General features: G+C 46.6%; 2 protein-coding genes across 3 annotated transcripts in view; both read right to left on the reverse strand.

Moving 5' to 3' along the window:
- Positions 1–161, reverse strand: part of C9H15orf40 (chromosome 9 C15orf40 homolog) — a 4728-nt gene extending 4567 nt beyond the window's left edge. The window contains exon 1 of the mRNA XM_029952307.1: positions 152–161. Coding sequence (XP_029808167.1) covers positions 152–161 — 10 coding nt within the window. The remainder of the gene's footprint in view (positions 1–151) is intronic.
- A 92-nt stretch (positions 162–253) lies between these two features.
- The window catches only part of BTBD1 (BTB domain containing 1), a 38691-nt gene continuing 21407 nt past the window's right edge, over positions 254–17537 (reverse strand). The window contains exons 5-8 of one of the 2 annotated variants that reach the window (XM_029950498.1): positions 10933–11125; positions 5479–5566; positions 2499–2645; positions 254–2029 (exon numbers count right to left, since the gene is read on the reverse strand). In XM_029950498.1, coding sequence (XP_029806358.1) covers positions 1871–2029; positions 2499–2645; positions 5479–5566; positions 10933–11125 — 587 coding nt within the window. In that variant the 3' untranslated portion in view covers positions 254–1870. Of the gene's footprint in view, positions 2030–2498; positions 2646–4297; positions 4582–4978; positions 5111–5478; positions 5567–10932; positions 11126–17537 lie in introns of those variants that run through there. The other variant, XM_029950499.1, reaches the window with a different exon arrangement.

A 17537-nucleotide genomic window follows, 5' to 3' on the forward strand; every position in this document is an offset into this window, starting at 1 on the left:
TCAGTGCTCAGTCCTCACCCCAGAAGTCCTACCTGCTCCGCCCCCAGATTAGAAGAAGCGAGGAAAACCTGAGGCCACTAAACGGGGCCCAAGAAGAGACAGAAGGCGTTGCTTTAAGGCAGCGGCGAGGCGCTCGGATTTCGTGTCGCACCTCCATTCATTACGAAGAACGTTAAACCTCAATTAACTAGAACCTTTGTTCCAAACCGGCGTTTCACTCCACTTCCAGAAGAAGACGACAAATGACCAAAAATATAAATAAAAGGATAATATTTATTTTAAAAATTCCAGGGGATGTCCCAGATCCGTAAACAGTTCTGTGTCTCACACGTTCTGCAGCACCTTCGGTTGCAATCCCTGTTCGGTGCCACACACTTGAAATGCCTCAAATGACAAAACCACGAACTTACCTATTCCACACTTTTTAAGGTGGAAGTACTTTCCCTACTGGTTCCTGCAGCAGGTGCTGCTTACTCAGTGGTTACCAGTTAACTGAGGTTTGTAACCGGACGATGTTACCGGAGAAGTTTCCCTGCTTCAGCGGTTTTGCGACCTCCGCCACCAACACACATCACTGCCTTGTTGAATGTATAAAATGAAGTACTATTTTAAGTGAATTTTTTTGTCCTGGTTACTATGATTTAGAAATCTTCAATTCTTTCAAGCTGTTAAAGAATTGTTTTTTTTTAACCATCTTCCCAAACTATTTGATATATCTTAAACTTAATTACATAGGGTTTTTTTAACAAGATAATCACTTTCAAGGGAAGAAGATGGTATTTATATAAAAATGTTGCCTTATAAAGAAGTATATAAATGTTACTCTGCCAGGTATCCCCCTCTCCGCTCCGGATACAGCTGACGTGACACGAATGAGGTCACAGCACGGACCATTATCTCATTTGGTGGGTGAGCTTTGTAGGTGACAGGAAGTACACTTTTCAGCAGGAGTGATGGTGCTGGACGTCTTGAAAACGTCAAGGGTGTTGTTAGAAAGGTTAGTGTTTTATTCGGTTTCCTGCAGAGTTAGATCCCGGCCACGACGCTGAATGGCTGCCCGCTGAGCCGGTCGCCGTGGCCACTGCCGTCCCGGCCCCGCGCACCCTCGGGAACATCCCCCGGACGGCTAGGGACAGGCGCACCGGTGCAGCTCGGAGAGACGGAGTCCAGCCGGACACGACACCTCCGCCTCCTCTGCTTCCGTCACATTGTTGTGCATTTGTACCAACTCCATCTGTAGGGTGAAGCTGGACTGTGTGACGCGGGACTAGACTACTGTAAAATACCCTTTTTTGTAAATGCATTGAAAATGCTGGTGGGCATTTATCAGGCCTGCTTCTAGCAGGATTCTGAATGCTAACAAGCAGGCATTTTGAAACTCCGAATGTAAGGCCAGTGTTCTTAGTTTTCTGAAATCCGTTATTTGATTTACTAGGAATTCTGCAGGAATTCTGACCCGTCTCAGCTCATGTCATCTTCAAACGAGAAAAGCCTGTAGGTCCCTCTCCTCTAACCTACCAACAGTTACAACAACAAAACCAGCCGTCTAAGACAGGAGTCTTTCCGTTATAGGACGGGAAAGACCATGAGTCAGCTGATCTACGAAATCATAAGATAAAGCTGAAACAGCTGTTTTTTTTAAAAGTTACACCCAGTTCTCTTTTCCCCTAAGGTTATAAGAAAAAGGAGCATCTGCGTTGAAAGCATGCAGAAATTTAAATCAGTGTTGTTCGTCTCCTCTAAGAAACCGACATGTTTCTCATCTTACAATTATAAACATTCATGACACGCAAACTTTTTTGTGGCCAGGTAGACGCCTTCGAGACTAGACTTCTGGTGCTCTTCACTCAAGGCGCAGCAGAACGCTGGGTTATGTATAAAATATGATTTCCGGTATCTGTCCGTCTTCTATGGAGGTGCCGTTGTTATTGCCCGGGGAGCTGAAGAAGAAAAACACAGTCTTGCCAGCAGCGGGCGCCTCGTGCACGACTTTCTTCAAGCCTTTTGTGCCGTAGTGGGAGTCTGGGCCCTGAGTGAGGACGACAGCGTCGTTAATAATTTCCACTTACTAAGCACTCACTCCCAGGGGCTGTAATTAGGTTAATGATCTATTGTACTTCATTACTGTTCTTGTACGAAATTTTATGCTACATCACTTCATGAAAAGTGGAGTTTTTGCTACAAAGCTAATTAATGATTAAAAATAATGTAGAACTCTGCTTTTAGAGAAAAGAGAAATGATTATAAGAAAATAATTATTTTATCTTCAAACATTCAACCTCCTACGCAGGCAGAGGGCTACTGCTTAGGAAGAACCAGGTCAGAGCAGAGCTGTGCCGACAGGCCCCTCTCCCCTCAAAGCAGGGGACTGTTCAGCCCCCGCTTCCTGCTTTCCCCTCCCCGCAAGGCTTCACTGTCCAGGACTCTCAGTTTCTACACAAAACATGGGAGAGGAAACCCACCAGTTCGCCATCTAGAACATTCTGGAAGACTCTTACTTTGAGTGTCGCGCATGCTGTGTAGCACACGGTGGGCAGGATCTCAATAGGCTCTTTGAACATGACCCGGAACGTGTTAGCGGTGCCGTCGCAACTGAACCCGGTGTCGTTCTGCCCCAGGGTTTGTTTCTTTTCATATTCAATGATCTGTAATTTTTCAAAGAGAAGTTACACTTGAGTGAAATCAACTAAAGCAAAGTTTCACAGAAAAGACTACGGAGCCCTCGGAGACAGCAGAGGGTAAGGCTTGTCGACTGACTCCTCACCGCCAGAGACGGCTCGAACCCGCGGTCACAGGGGCGGGAGACCCCGGCTGGCCGGGGCGTGGCTGCGGGTCGGAGGGGCTTGCACAGAACACACCCGGCCCAGGGACCTGGATTCTGGAACACCTGGAGTTTAGATCCCTAAGGAAAATGGACCTTCACTCCTTGCCGCCAGGACACTCCCAGAGCACGTCCTATGCCTGTTACTAACTGAAATGAAAATGACCTGAAATGCAGTCAGCAGGTGTGTAGATGTTAAAAATGTGAAAATCTCATTTTTTCAATGTAGTTCCATCGTCTGTGCCAGGTACTGAGGTCACGCCCTCAGGGAGCTTCCAGTCACCAGACATGTGTCCAGCAACAATGTAGTGCAGAACTAGCAGTAAAAGGGGAATGTGGATGATGAGAGTTTTGTCAGGAAGGGGTGAGGCTCCACACAGGACAGATGGAAAAGCTGCAGCCTGGGCCGACCGGGTCACAAAGGTCCAAAGGTCCATGTGAGGGGACAGCACGTTCAAAGGCGGAGGGAGCCTCACAGACCTGCCTGTTTGCACACGTTAGGTAGAAACAGACCAAGTAAGATCGGCCAAGGCAAGGCTGTGCGAGGTCCAGACAGGGGCACCTCCACAGGGACAGTGACCGGGAACGGCCACAAGGGGGTTCCCAGGGCACCGAGTGTCCTGTTCCCGATCTGGCTGTTTGTGAGAAGGGAGCTTCACGCACCACGTGGAAATACGTGCACTTTTCTACATGTTTATCACAGTGTCTGGGATAAAGCAAGGAGACCCGGGGCGTGGCTGTGGAAATCCAGTCCTCAGAGCACCGCTGTGCCTCCCTGAGCCACAGTTTGTTTACTTCGGGGGGAAACCTTGCTTGCCCTCTTCCTAAGACTGTTGTAAAAATCAAGTTAGAAAATTCCAGCAATGGGGCGCCCAGGGGGCTCGGTTGGCTAAGCGTCCAACTCTTTGTTTCGGCTCCAGTTGTGATCCTGCGGTCGTGAGTTCAAGCCCACACGCCAGGCAGACAGGGCGGAGCCTGCTTGGGGTTCTCTCTCCCTCTCTCTCAGAATAAACGAACATTTAAAGAAAATTCCAGCAACAGACTATATTCCAAACACTTGACGTGTATCATCTCTGCCACAAAGCTGTAAGGTGGGCGCCGCTGCTGTCAGAGCGGACAGGGAAGCTGAGGCCTGGAGCGGTTCCGTCCTCTGCCCGCAATCCCACCCTGAGGCGGCAGAGCTGAGACTCCAGGCCAGGCCTGTCTGGTGCGGGGTCCGGACGGGGCTCGGACCAGCCACTGGGGGAAGACAACAAAGTCCCGTTTCCACTCGGTTCACGCAGGGCTGGTATTTTACCGTGTTAATATACTGCTCTCGGGCCTCAGCTCACACAGCCCGCTTAGGTGCGTGCATGGCTCCCACTGCGATGGGATCTTAACAGTACTTTACAGAGCGAGGGGAGGGACCATGAAAATCTGTCTCTCTCTCAGAGGTTTGCTGTGGTTTTTCTGCCCAGAAAACAAAAAACACAGAAACAAAATTTCTTAACCTTTAATATCTTTCAAACAAACAATTTCAATGGGCTTTGAACCTTTTTGTTAAAAATATTAAAAATGTAATGGGTGTGTAAGAGCGAGAGATTGACACGGTGATGTGAAGTTCCCAGCCGGATTTCAGTGTGACCGCTAGCAGACAAGGTGAGAAGCGAGCGTGAGTCTGTCAGCAGAGCCAGTGGTGCGGCCCTGCCAAGTGCCCTCCGCGCGGGGCCTCCTTCAGCCTCCGTCAAGCCGCATCTCTGAACTGTTCCAGACTTTGAAGACTAATGATGCATTTAAAAGTTTTGTTAAATGTTTATTTTTGAGAAAGAAAGAGACAGTGAGCGCAGAAGCAGGGGAGGGTGCAGAGAGAGAGGGAGACGCAGAACCGGAAGCAGGCTCCTGGCTCCGAGCTGTCAGCACAGAGCCTGACGCGGGGCTGGAACCCACGAACTGTGAGATCCTGACCTGAGCCGAAGCCGGATGCTCAACTGACTGAGCCTCCCCGGCGCCCCACTAATGATGAAATTTGAACACTAAGTTCACCAAGGTTTTTGCTATTTAAAAATAACGTATTAAGATTTTGGAGAAGGCAGTGTTTTTCTATGGATAAAAGTGTGAAACACTATTTACTTCCTTTTCTACTCTGTTTTACTCAGAAGAACAGTACTGCATACGTACAGCTTGGAAATACGAGTCCAGCACAGATGTGTCTCGGAAACAATGTTACCACCTGGGGCGGGCAGTCAGGAGAGAGAATTCCGGTTTACTGACGGGAACGAGGGAGGTGTCAGGAGCCGAGGCGGACTGGATCTAAAGAGTAACGCAGGGTATGGCCAGACAACTGGAGATCAGAAGGCGTTCACCGTAGTTTTGAAAATTGGAGTGCTTCACGCCCCAGAGTTCCCAGTGCTCGGGGACGAGCGTGGGACGCGCTACGACAGCAGGAGGGGTGGCAGAGGGGACCCTGGAAAACGGAGGCTCCGTGTGCGCCACTGCTGCTGTGAAGGACGCCAGGACTGCGAGTCTCTGAAACCTCTGCTAACCGGTCGTGAGACAGAACTCTCTAGGCCTTCTGATGCCTTTGACAATTACACTGAATTCTGATTTTGTCAAAATGAGATCTTACTGTAAAATTGCATTGGTTATATTTTAAGACGATAAACAGGAAGAGTGCGTACCTGTATATTCACTTGATAATCCGTGGGTCCATGGATAGATCCATACAAACCAAATCCGACGATAGAGATTCTTCTGTTAACTGTGAACCTGAGAGAATGAAGCCAAATATAAATACACATAATTCATTAAGTATTCATAGTCAGAAGGCCTATAAAGATTTAAAATGCTACCTGGAATAAATTTTGCTCATAAGGAAAACTGTCATAAATTTGATATCCTTGGAAGGGTCACCTGCTTACCAAAAAATTCTTCCTAGAATAAATTTTAACTTAATGGGATCCTAAGTAGAAGTGGTTTTCTGTACTGCACATTTTTAAGAGTCAAAGGAAATTATTTAACCTAAATGCTCACTTTTGTTGTAATGATCTTTTTAAAGATGTCTTAGTCCGAACGACTGCACACCTTCCTGAGTACGACGGGTCCAAGGCCTGGCAAGCCCAGACTGTAGCAACTTTTCGGCTCCAAGAACACTTACTAAGGGCACCACACTGTGCCTGGAGCCCAACGGAGGACACAGATAACAAAAAAGTCACCAAAGGGGTCACTCGACAATTGGACAACTGTTGGTGGGGTAGGAGCTGGGAAGGAAGCGGATCCGAGCCCTGGTGGTGCGGGGCTGCGGCCAGGCCCTACGGCACACAGACGGGCCAGCAAGAACGGTGCAGTCATAAGAAGCGGACCCATCTTGCTCCACTTTACAAATGTGGAAACACTGACCGTGGGTACAAACAGCATGAAGGACACACTCAGGGGTCATCAGTCCTAACAAGCGGTGACCCCGCATGGTGAGCACAACCTCGACGGTCACTGCTGTTCCCACCAGCCGAGCGCTTCCTGTGCTGGGCGCTGCGCGGCCACCTTTTCACAGGGATTAGCTCCCTGAATCACCGTGACGGCTCCACACGCGTCACGGGAGTGTTTTTATTGCCCGCAGTCTTCACAGTAGAGGAAGCTGAGGTCTAGAGAAGTGAACTCGCTTGGAGCAATGAGTGCGGTTCGGCCGGGCCCCCGCGGCCCGTGGGCCTGGGCCAGAGAGCCGGCTCGGCCCCACGGTGCCAGACCCCCGCCTCAAACATTTCTAAGTGTATCGTTTATAACTTCGCTTTTCCGTATTTTAAAAAGCAATGTATTCTCTCTGGGAAAAAACAGAAATGCAGCTAAACAAACAAGGACCTTTTTAAAGCATCTCTAAATCCCATGTATCTTTGGTGCATTCTCTTCTCAGACTTAGTTCTATTTTTTAATGATGGGAAAATAGACTTGTTTCCTATGAATACACTTTAAAAACCACTTCAGCGTGTGTATATTTACTTCTGTTTCATTTAAAAAGGTAAACGATTATGACTGCTCCACTGCATCCGATCTCTCATTATCGGATACTCCGGGTTATCTGCAGTTTTTATTAAGTGACAGTGCTACGAACCGCCCGGCAGCGAAGTTGCTCTGCCTTAATGATGTCCTTGAAATAAATTCCTAGAATTGCTGAGGAAAATGAAAACTGGGTTCTTGAGGCTTGTAGGTAAATTGCTTTCCGCTACAAGTGTCCACCCCACAGGGAACGAAGATCATTTCTATCCGATGCTCAGCAACCGGGAGCATGTCCGTTCCTTTGTGCCACTGACAAGCTGACAGACAAATTCGATTCTATTTCTTGGATTATTAATGAGTTAATTGTTCTCTGCTGAGTGTCTTTTCCATGTGGATCTGAAAGACCGTGTTCGATGGCTGCGCTCTGTCGGTAACTGGCCATTATGGAAAGTGTCCGGTTTGTCATTTACTTATTAACTTGATGGTGACTGTGGGACATAAAAACCTTGGATTATCTGTAATCCGACCATGACCTCGGCCAAGGCTGAGAGAGGCCCATCTCATCTGCATCGTCAACAGTCCCTGTCCCAGTGCCACCACGGTTTTGTTTTTTAAATGGGTAAGTGAATGGATACAAATCCGTCAGGGGTCTGTGTTTTCCCAGTGGGTGGTCCTTCCCTCATCTTCTGAGTTTTCCCTTCACATTCTATGCTCATTTAGCTCGGGCTCCTTCCTGGACTCAGTGTGTTTCCTGTAGCACTGCTCCCCTTAGACCCATTCTGCTCTTTTAAAAACTCTCCCAGATTAATTTTAGAGTGACCTGGCCAAGCACAGGTCACTGCCGCAGGGGCCGCCTTCGCGCACGGTTGGCCTGGGAGACCCCGGCTCCCGGCGGAGCTCTCCGGCTCTCCTGAAGGCGCCTTCCGCCTGCTTCCCACGGGCTCTACCCCTGCTCCTTTATGGTGTCACGACCGTAAGCGGGATCGCTTTCTTTCTGTTTTCTTACTTCATACTGTAACTGAAAATCTAAACGTTTTTAAATTTTATCTTTGTCTTGTGGCAAAATATATAACAAAACATCTTAACCACTGTCAAGTGTGCGGTTCAGCGGCCCTGACGACAGTCACGCCCTACGCGACCCTCACCACCACCTGTCCGGCTCTCAACTCTGATGACACACAGGCCCATCACTGGCTTTTCTGTATACTCTTCACAAGTGGCCACTCTTCTCTTTTATTGGTTCTAATGGATTTTCACTGATCCTCAGGTTACTGGGATGGAGCAACCGTTCGCAAAGAGTTCTGTCTCCAAGGAGACCACGCTGTTTCCGCAAAGGCTTAGGCTCTACGGGCGGGGAGATCGACCGCAACGATTAGACGGTCTCCAAAACCAAAGAATCCCAGTCAATTTTCAAGTGTCCTGTCAGAATTCACGTAGGTGAAAACTTGTCTCTAACTACAAGAGCTCACCCTAATTCCACTTTATTTACACACCAAAGACTTCGGCGTCGCCATTAAGCCAGATTACTTCTGCGGGAGGGCGTGTCTTCTGTCGGAGCCCAGGAAGGACTGAGGGGTGACCCCCAGCCCCCAGCTCGCCTGCAGAGCGAGGTCCCGAGCCTTCAGCACACCCAGTGTTTCAGCATTAACCCAATATTTCATGGCAACTGTAATATTCACTGACCTTTACAAGAGGTTGTTACCATGTAAATAGACAAAATACTGTACAGTCAATTCTCATCATTTGTAATAATTATATTCTATAAAGTGGCCGCAGATACTAAACCACTGCTCCTATGGGGTCCGCGTGTACACACGTGCACGCACACCCCTCACGTGGGTTATAACCTTAAATCCCCAAACAACTCACCCAGTAGATTCCACCCATGTTACAGAAGAGGAAACAGGAGTTCAGAAGCGTTACGGGACTGGTGCAGGGTGAGGGGTCACGCTGCCCAAACGGCCCCGGAGCCGGCGGCCTGCTCTACACTGCACTCCCCCTGCTGTCTGTCCCCACAGGAGAGGGTCCCCTGTGCGACCTCCAATAGGAACAAACTTCCCGGCACCTCAGCTCTTGTCTGTGACTCAGGAAGCGCTGCAGGTACCGACTGGGGAGCATGGAGAGATTTCAGTGCATGCGCGAGCTGCGAATCTACAAACTAAATAGGACTGGCTGCACTTTGTTTAATTTTAAACCTTTAAAAAATAACATGATTGGCAGCAACACTGCTCATGGTTCTTGACACATTACTGCACCTGCCCACAGTGATGCGCACACAGGTGCTTCCGTCCGTCTGCTGGCGCCCTGCTCCAGTGTCCGCACACGGAAGGGCGCCCGGAAGGACGCATTTTATCTCCGTTACGTTCTCTGCTCCGTCACACCACAGCTGGTCATGATGTTGATCAAAAACAATGTGTGAGCTGTACTGTCTGTCAATGTCACCAGGTTAGTAAAGAGGGAACACAGCGTATTTTATAAAACAGGGAAAAGTGGTACTAATGTAGATAACGTAGGTCTCTTCCCTTCCAACATTCAGGGTTCTAATTCCTTCATCCTTTATGACAACAGCACCCAGAATTGTAAGAATACTGCTGACGGACAGCAGTGCTGGCCAGACCCCTCTCCGGGTTTCCACAGTGAATCACATTTGAGAATTCTTCTAGACATCGTCTATTAGTAGTTACATCTGGAATGAAGGTGAAATTTGATCAAGTCTTTTTGATCTACTGCTACAATCCAATCGCCTTTCTTCCTTGACTTGCTACTGTGGAGAATGTATATTAATACATTTTTTTCAATCTTCCAATAAACCCTGTTTGCTTATACAATATTATTTTTCTGAGGTGTTGCTAGATTTAAGACACTGAAACCTTAAATAGAAGCTCTTTTTCTCTCTAGACACTTGTCTGTCAGACTCCTGTGTAAGGATTATGCTTCTTTCAGTAATTAACCAAAAGTACCTTCTTCTTTTCATACTCAAGGAAATGACCTGTCCCTCGGGGGTTTGAGGAAACTCACCTGTAAAAACCACCTTGTGAAGGGATAGTTCTCTGATAACTTTTAATTCCTTCCACTGGTAACTGGTCTATTCAGGCTTTCTTCTTCAGTCAATTTTGATAATTTATATTTGCCTATAAAATGATCCATTCCATCAAGATGTTCAATTTATTAGCACAGAGTAAACTCAGAATTAAAATAAGAACTGCCTTAGTATATGATTATATTCCCATTATTATTTCTGAATGTATATTTTCTTTCTTTACTATCTCTGCCAGAAGTTTGTTTATTGATCTTTTTAAGGAACCAACTTATGGATTTCTTAATTCTGCTATTTTTAATTCATTAATTTCTATGTTTACCTATTCCTCTTTTCTACGGTTCTTTTGCTATTTCTCTCTTTAGCTACCTGAGTTGAATGCATAAATCATTTATTGCTATTCGAATCTATTTAGTAAAAGTAGATTATGACTGCTCCTTTGTGTGACACTCTGGCCTCATCCCACAGATTTTCATGTAATACTCTCATTGTGAATGGTTATTAAATAGTCCACAGAGGCGTTTTAACTTCCATTTTAACCCAGTATTTCTGAGTTCTCTCCTCCAGAGTTTTGTTTTTTAACAAGCTTCATACTAATGTGCTATTATTAATAAGTAAAAACCCAAAAGGTGTATTTTATGGAAACTGGTACTTCCTCTATTCCGACCTTTAACCTAAGGAAAGCACGGGAGGGCACAGATCAGTCCCTCCCCAGGAACCAGGATCACACACACGCGTCTCCCGTCAACCGTTTCTAACTGCTCACGGCCCTGTCTCCCATGCGGGATCTTTGCAAAGAGAAAGCTCCATTAAACACAGCAGAAGCAGTGTCTGGTTAGCGGGTGTGGACGCGGCTCCCCGCAGCGGAGATGCACACCGAATTCACGTGCAGAGACCCCACGCCCCTCCTGAGCGCACTTGTTTCCGGGGAGACCCGCACCCCCAGCGCAGCGAGGACACTGCGCTGCTTCCGGGCTCCTGACTCTTCAGTGACAGAGCAGAAGACCAACGTGGTGAACGGTCTCCCGCGACAGCAGGACCAGAAAAATGCGCGGTGCAGCCCCGCGGCCCCCCCCCCCGCCCCCCGGCCCCGCCCCGAGACAGCCACCTGATGCGGTCGCTCGTGCCGCTGTAGCCCCAGCGGCTCTCCACCTGCTGGAACCGCCGCACGCAGCACTCCTTGCCCCGCAGGCAGCACCGCGGCCGGTCGATGTAGTCCACCCGGGGCTTCGGATTGACCGTGAAGTGAAGGAAGAGGTTGACCACCTCCCGATCCGACAGAATTCCGGACTGAGCGGGCCCTGCAGAAACATAAGTGTGCCCTCAGGAAAGGCGGCCGGGTCTCAGCTCCTAACTGTGTCATACTCCCAACGATGTGAGTTCAAACCCGGGAGAGGGGAAGGAACGAGGCAGAAAATGTTTAGCATGTATTTAATTGTAAAGATTTCTGAATCCAGTTAAGTTAACCTAATAGATCGTAAGTGTTAAAATCATCAGTAACTAAGTCAAAGCTCACAGGAAACCCTGAGACCAAGGGAGGATCCCCGGGGCTCCTCTCTCCACCCGCCCCCTCCGTGCGGCACGGACACTCGTTCACCGGGAGGAAGGGGTGCCCCCTGCGGGGGAGGCTCCCCTGGCAGCCAGCGCCCCTGCTGCCTCCCTGCACCCCTCCCTGCAACCCCCCCACCCCGACAGCTGGCCGCGCCCTGCCCCCGAGCAGCGGGCACACTTGGCGGGGGAAGCACACAGGACGTTCAGGAACCAGAGGCAGGAGCCACGACGGGATGAGCGAGCACATCGCGTGTGCTACGGTGTCCCGGTCGCGTCTCTGAGAAAGGCAAGGCCCACTCGGGTTACCGCCCCCACAGGAACAAATGCTGCTCCTGGAAAACCACGCCGGATCCCTTACAAGACCGGCAAACACAATCTAAGAGACTGCACAGTACTAGAAATTTGGTTTCAAAGCCCTAAATTCAGATTTTACTGTAAACCCCCCTGATTTTTAAACATTAGATTAACATATCAACTGGCCAGACCTGGCCCTAAAACACTGATTTACAATGAGGAAAGAGCGTAAACAAGGAAAAAAAAACAACTGAAAATGTAAAACATGCTTTTTAGTAAAAAGAACAGAACCAGAAGTGCTAATATCAACAGAAATGGGGATGAATCCATGTGACTTTTTCAGAATGATGAGGACTCACACAGAAGAATTAGAATGATCCAGGTGAGTAAAAAGGAAGATAAAAAGCAGGGCCCCACATACGGGTCAGTGTTCCTGAAGAACCGTAAGAAACAGGACACAGGGGCACCTGGGTGGCTCAATGGGCTAAGCGGCCAATTTCAGCTCAGGTCAGGATGTCACAGTTTGGGAGTTCAAGCCCTGTGTCATTAAACAAACTTTAAATGGAAACAAACTTAAAAAGAAAATAAAACATTAAAAAGAAAAAAAGGAAATAAAAAAGAGAAAGAAGATGTAATAATTCAAAACTATAATAAACGTCCTTAGTTGAAAAAAGTCGTCTTCAGATCATGAGATCATTCTCAGATACACCTACTGCAAGAAAGGACTCCGACACGACCTAGAACGACCCAGAACCAGGTCCACCACAGCTGGGTCACCCTAACGCGCTGCGCGTGTGACCAGTCACCAAGTGGGTGAAAGGAAGAACACGCCACTGCAAACATGTTTATGGATGGGCATGAAATATTGTCTTATTATGAAATGAGAATTAAGAAAATTGAGGGGGGACAATAAACACAAAATTTCTAATTTCCAAATCTCTGGACAGAAAAACTAAACAGCAAAGAAAACACATGCAACAGCAAAACAGAATAAAGGCAATTCTCCATAAAAACATTTTAAAAAGCACAATGCAGGGGTAATATAGGGAAAAGAATGCACCTAACAGCAAAAAAAGCAACATCACGTGACTATATAAAGTAGTGAGCGGTGTGGCCTGTAGGAAGGAACCACCTACGTCACAGACGACTGCGGATGAAACTCAGGAAACGGCCACTCCCAGGTCAACAGCAGCGGAGGCCCGCAGTGCTCGAGAGGGGACTGCGTGGAGATGAGGCCGCGGGTCCGTCCCTCGTCTCTCCCCTGGGTCTTTGCTGAGATAACGTCACAGAGCGTAAGTGCCAACCAGAAACGGGCCACCCCAAACGTGCCAATCCTCACTGAACCGACGAGACCGACACTGGGGTTTAAAGCTACCAAGGCAGCCAGCCAGACGACAACCCCACAGCAAGGGAGTGACAGAGGCAAGACCAACATTTTGTGCACAGCTTCTCCAGAAAGTGTCTGCTGATTCCAGAGCTATGCACAAGCAAGGGAGAATTAGGAGACCAAGAAACCAAGCAGAAAGAAATTGCTAAGAAACTAAAGATTTAACAGAAATTTCTGTGGTCTTAAAATGCTCAGGAAAACAAGTCCCCAAATATTTGAAAATCAAGCTGAAATTATGGGTCAGGAAGAAAAATCGCCATGAAAACTAGAGAATACTTCTTATCATATGATAATGAAAATACAACATATCAAAACGTGTGAAGGGGGGCGCCTGGGTGGCTCAGTCATTTAAGCATCGGCCTCGTGATCCCCGTCCCTCAGGCCACGATCTCACAGTTTGTGGCCGCGCAGGGCCTGCTTGGGGCCCTGTCCCTTTCCCTCTGCCACTCGCGTGCGGGTGCTCTCTCTCTAAAATAAACAAACTTAAGGAAATAAAAGAAATGAATATAGGGACACAATCTAAATTCCCCAGATATAGAGATAAAAGGATACTATCGCATTCATGTTAAAAACAACTTAAGTGTCTAGATGAAATGATCACAGAACAGTGCTTCTCTATCTACGAAACCAAATCTCTAATTGACCTTCCACAGGGACACCTGTCTCAGCTGGTAGTGTACAACGCTTGGTTTGGGGTTGGGAGTTCGAGTCCCATGTTGGACGCACTGATTAATTTTAGAAATTTAAAAAAAGAAAGTATCTATTAAAAACCTTTTACAAAGTAAACAACTCTAGATCCAGATAAATTGACTGGTAAATCTTCTAAACATTTAAGGAAAAAAAAACACCAATCTTACACAAACTTTTTTTTTTTACACAAACTCTTGAACACCGAAAAAAGAAACATTTGCTAACTTTTGTAGGAGACCAGCATAAACTTGGTAATCCAAATCTGACAACTATGAAAAAGGACACTAATTCCTCTCATGAAGGAGCCATAAAAATACTTTAAAATTCAGCGAATTGGACCTGGTAACACAGGATGAAGCATGACAACTAAGTCTAGCTTACATCAGAAATCCAGAACACGTTTAATTTGGGAAATCAATGTAGTTCAACATGTTAAGAAAAGAAAGCAGGGAGCATCTTCCTACTTGCTAGACTGGATGCTGCCCAATTAATGAACTGTTAAAGGCCAAGTACAAATTAAGATTAAAAAAAAAAAGAAAAAAGAAAAGAAAGAGGAAAACTAATGTATCATATGAAAAGAGGAAGAGAAGATGATAAAATTCATGATAAAGCTCGGAGCAGACCAGTGATAGAGGGAAACTTCCTGAATCCAGTAAAAGGCGTCTACAGAACGTGCACAGCAAGCACACTCTGGGGCAGTATTTAAAGTTTTCTGTGGAACTCTGGAACGAGACAAGATGTCTGCTATCAGCATTTCTATTCACTAGTATGCCAGAGGTCCTCAACCATGTAATAAAGAAAAAGAAATAAAATGTTGAAGGATTAGACAGGAAGAAGTAGAATCATCGTTTGCAGATGGCATGATTGTACACGTAGACTCTGTACACGGATCTACAAATTAATGATTAGAATCAGTGAATTTATTAGCACGCTCACTAGATACAAGGTCAATATAGAAAAATCAACCATATTTCCATCTGTGAACAAGTGATTACAACATGGATATTTTTAAAACAATCCTTTACAATAGCATTTTAAAATGAAATATCTAGGAATAAACCTCCCAATAATGTACAAGACCTCTACCAGAAAACTCAAATAACATATGTTACTTAAAAAACTTTAAAATAATGTTCATGGGTTGAAAGGCTCAATATTACAAAAATGTCAATTACCTCCACACCAATCTATGAATTCAATGCAGTTCCAATCAAAATCCCATAGTTTGGAGGGAGGTGGAAAACTGACAAGCCGATTAACAAATTTACTTAAATGTGGGGCATCTGGGTAGCTCAGTCAGGTCATGACCTCTTGGTTTGTGGGTTTGAGCCTTGCGTCAGGCAGGCTCCGCGCTGCAGGTGTGGAGCCTGCCTAGGGTTCTCTCTTTCCCTCTCTCTCTGCCCCTCCCGCCTTCAAAAAATAAACTTTAAAAACGATTATTAATATGAAAATGCAAAAGACCAAAAACAGCCAAAATAATCTGGAAGAAGAACAAAGTTGGGGAATTTTCACTTCCAGATTTCAAGACCTGCTGTAAAACTATAGAAACTGAGACTGTAGGACTGGCACAAGAATAAACAGACGTCACAGTGGAACAGAAGAAGCGCTCCAGACACAGATTCACTCACATGCTCCCTGATTTACAACAAAGCTGGCCGCAAGGTACAGGGGCAAAGACAATTTTTTAATATAAAGCTAGATGGGGGTAAAAATGGACCTTAACCTCTACCTCACACCGTATACACATGTGAAAAAACAATACAAAAAACAAAAATACTGTTGGGTTATAGATCTAAAGTTAAGTGTAAAACAATAAAACTAGAAGAGAACCTAACAGAATATCTTCATGACCCTGAGGGTGGCATTTTTATATGCCTCTTTAAATGTCCTCTGTCAAAGAGGACACAGAAAACCTTCACTTTACTAAAGAAAAAGATTAATAAACTAACCTCATTAAAATTAAGAACTTCAGGGTACCTGGGCGGCTGCTGGCTGAGAGTCTGACTCAGCCCGGGCCACGGGCTCACAGCTCGTGAGTCTGAGCCCGCTGCCGTCGGGGCAGAGCCCGCTGCTGTCAGGGCAGGGCCCGCTTCGGATCCTCTGTGCGCTCCCCCCGCCCCCGGCTCATGCTCTCACGGTCTCTCTTTCACTCTCTCAAAAATAAATAAAACATTTTTAAAAATTAAGAACTTCTATTTATCAAAAGCCAAGATATAGAAGCAACCCAAAGGCCATTGATACACAAAAAGATAAAGAAGGAATATTACTCAGCTATGAAAATGAATGAAATCTTGCAACTTGTAAACATGGGTGAAACAAAACAAAACAAAACAAAAACATGGGTGGACCTGTAGGGCATTATGCTAAGTGAAATAAGTCAAACAGAGAAAGAGAAATACCGTATGATTTCACTTACATGTGGAATCTAAAAAACGAACAGGCTCTTAAATACAGAGAACAAACGGTTGTGGCCAGAGAACTGGCTGAGGGGATGAGCAAAGTAGGTGAAGGGGACTAAGAGGTACAAACTCCCAGTTATAAAACAAATAAGTGTGGGGAAAATAAAATAAAATAAAATACGTAAGTGTCGGGCAGCTCAGTCACCACCTCTTATTTTCAGCTCAGGTCAAGATCTGGCGGTTTGTGACAGCATAGAGACCGCTTGGGAGTCTCTATCTTCCTCCCCCTCCCTCCCCTCCCCTGCTCACTCTCTCTCTCTCTCAAAAAAAATAAACTTAAAAACACCAGTTAAATTAAATTAAGTCACAGGGATGCGAAGAACAGCACAGGGGACATTCGGCAGTCCTGTGACAACACTGCACGGGGACAGAGGGGGACTTCCGAGGGGCACGAGCACCGGACAGAACTCGTGACCCACCGTGCGGTACACCTGACACGGATCAGCACGGTGCACCTACTATGCTTCAGTAATGAATTTTAGAAAAGAAAAAAAAAACAGCAATAATAAAAGGGCAATCCACATTAGCAATACAAATACGTGTATCCGACAGAAACTTGTATCCAGAATACGGAAGATTCTCGCAAGTCAACAAAGCAACAAAGGACCTGAATAAGCACCTCCTGCCACGCCATTAACTGTCAGAGACACAAAACTAACTCCACGGTGAAGGATGTCCTCATCCCACCAGGTGACTCACATGAACACCAACAACACCTAGTCCTGGAGAGGACGCGGGGCGACTGGAGCGTACCCCGAACCCCCTTAACTTAGCCGCCGAGCGTGCGCCGCGACCGTCCCTCCGAGCAGCACTCGGCAGTGTCTACTCACGCTCAACACGCGCACACCGGCCGACGGAAGAATTCCACTGGTTTACGTATGTCCCCTAGGTGACACGTACAAGAATGGTCATTAACGGCCACCAAACGGAAACAACCCAAATGTTCAACAGCAGTGAAACGCATAAATAAATCGTGGCGCTTTCCTATGACAGCTAATACAGCGAAGAAAACACAACCGCAAGCACGACTCTAACAGACACACGTGCAGAGAGAAAAGCCAGGGGCGCCTGGGTGGTCAGTCGGTTAGGCATCCAACTCTTGATTTCAGCTCAGGCCAGGATCTCAACGGTTCCTGAGTTCGGGCTCCACGTCTCTCCCTGCCCCTCCTCCACTCGCTTATACACTCTCTCTTAAAAATAAACTTTTAACAAAGAGCCATACACAAAAGAGCACATATTGTACGTATGATTTCCTTTATATTACGTTTAAAAAACAGAAAAGACGGACATTTCTCCAAAGACACACAGATGGCCAACAGACACATGAAAAGA

Source organism: Suricata suricatta, chromosome 9 (assembly GCF_006229205.1).
Source record: "Suricata suricatta isolate VVHF042 chromosome 9, meerkat_22Aug2017_6uvM2_HiC, whole genome shotgun sequence".
Lineage (NCBI taxonomy): Eukaryota > Metazoa > Chordata > Mammalia > Carnivora > Herpestidae > Suricata > Suricata suricatta.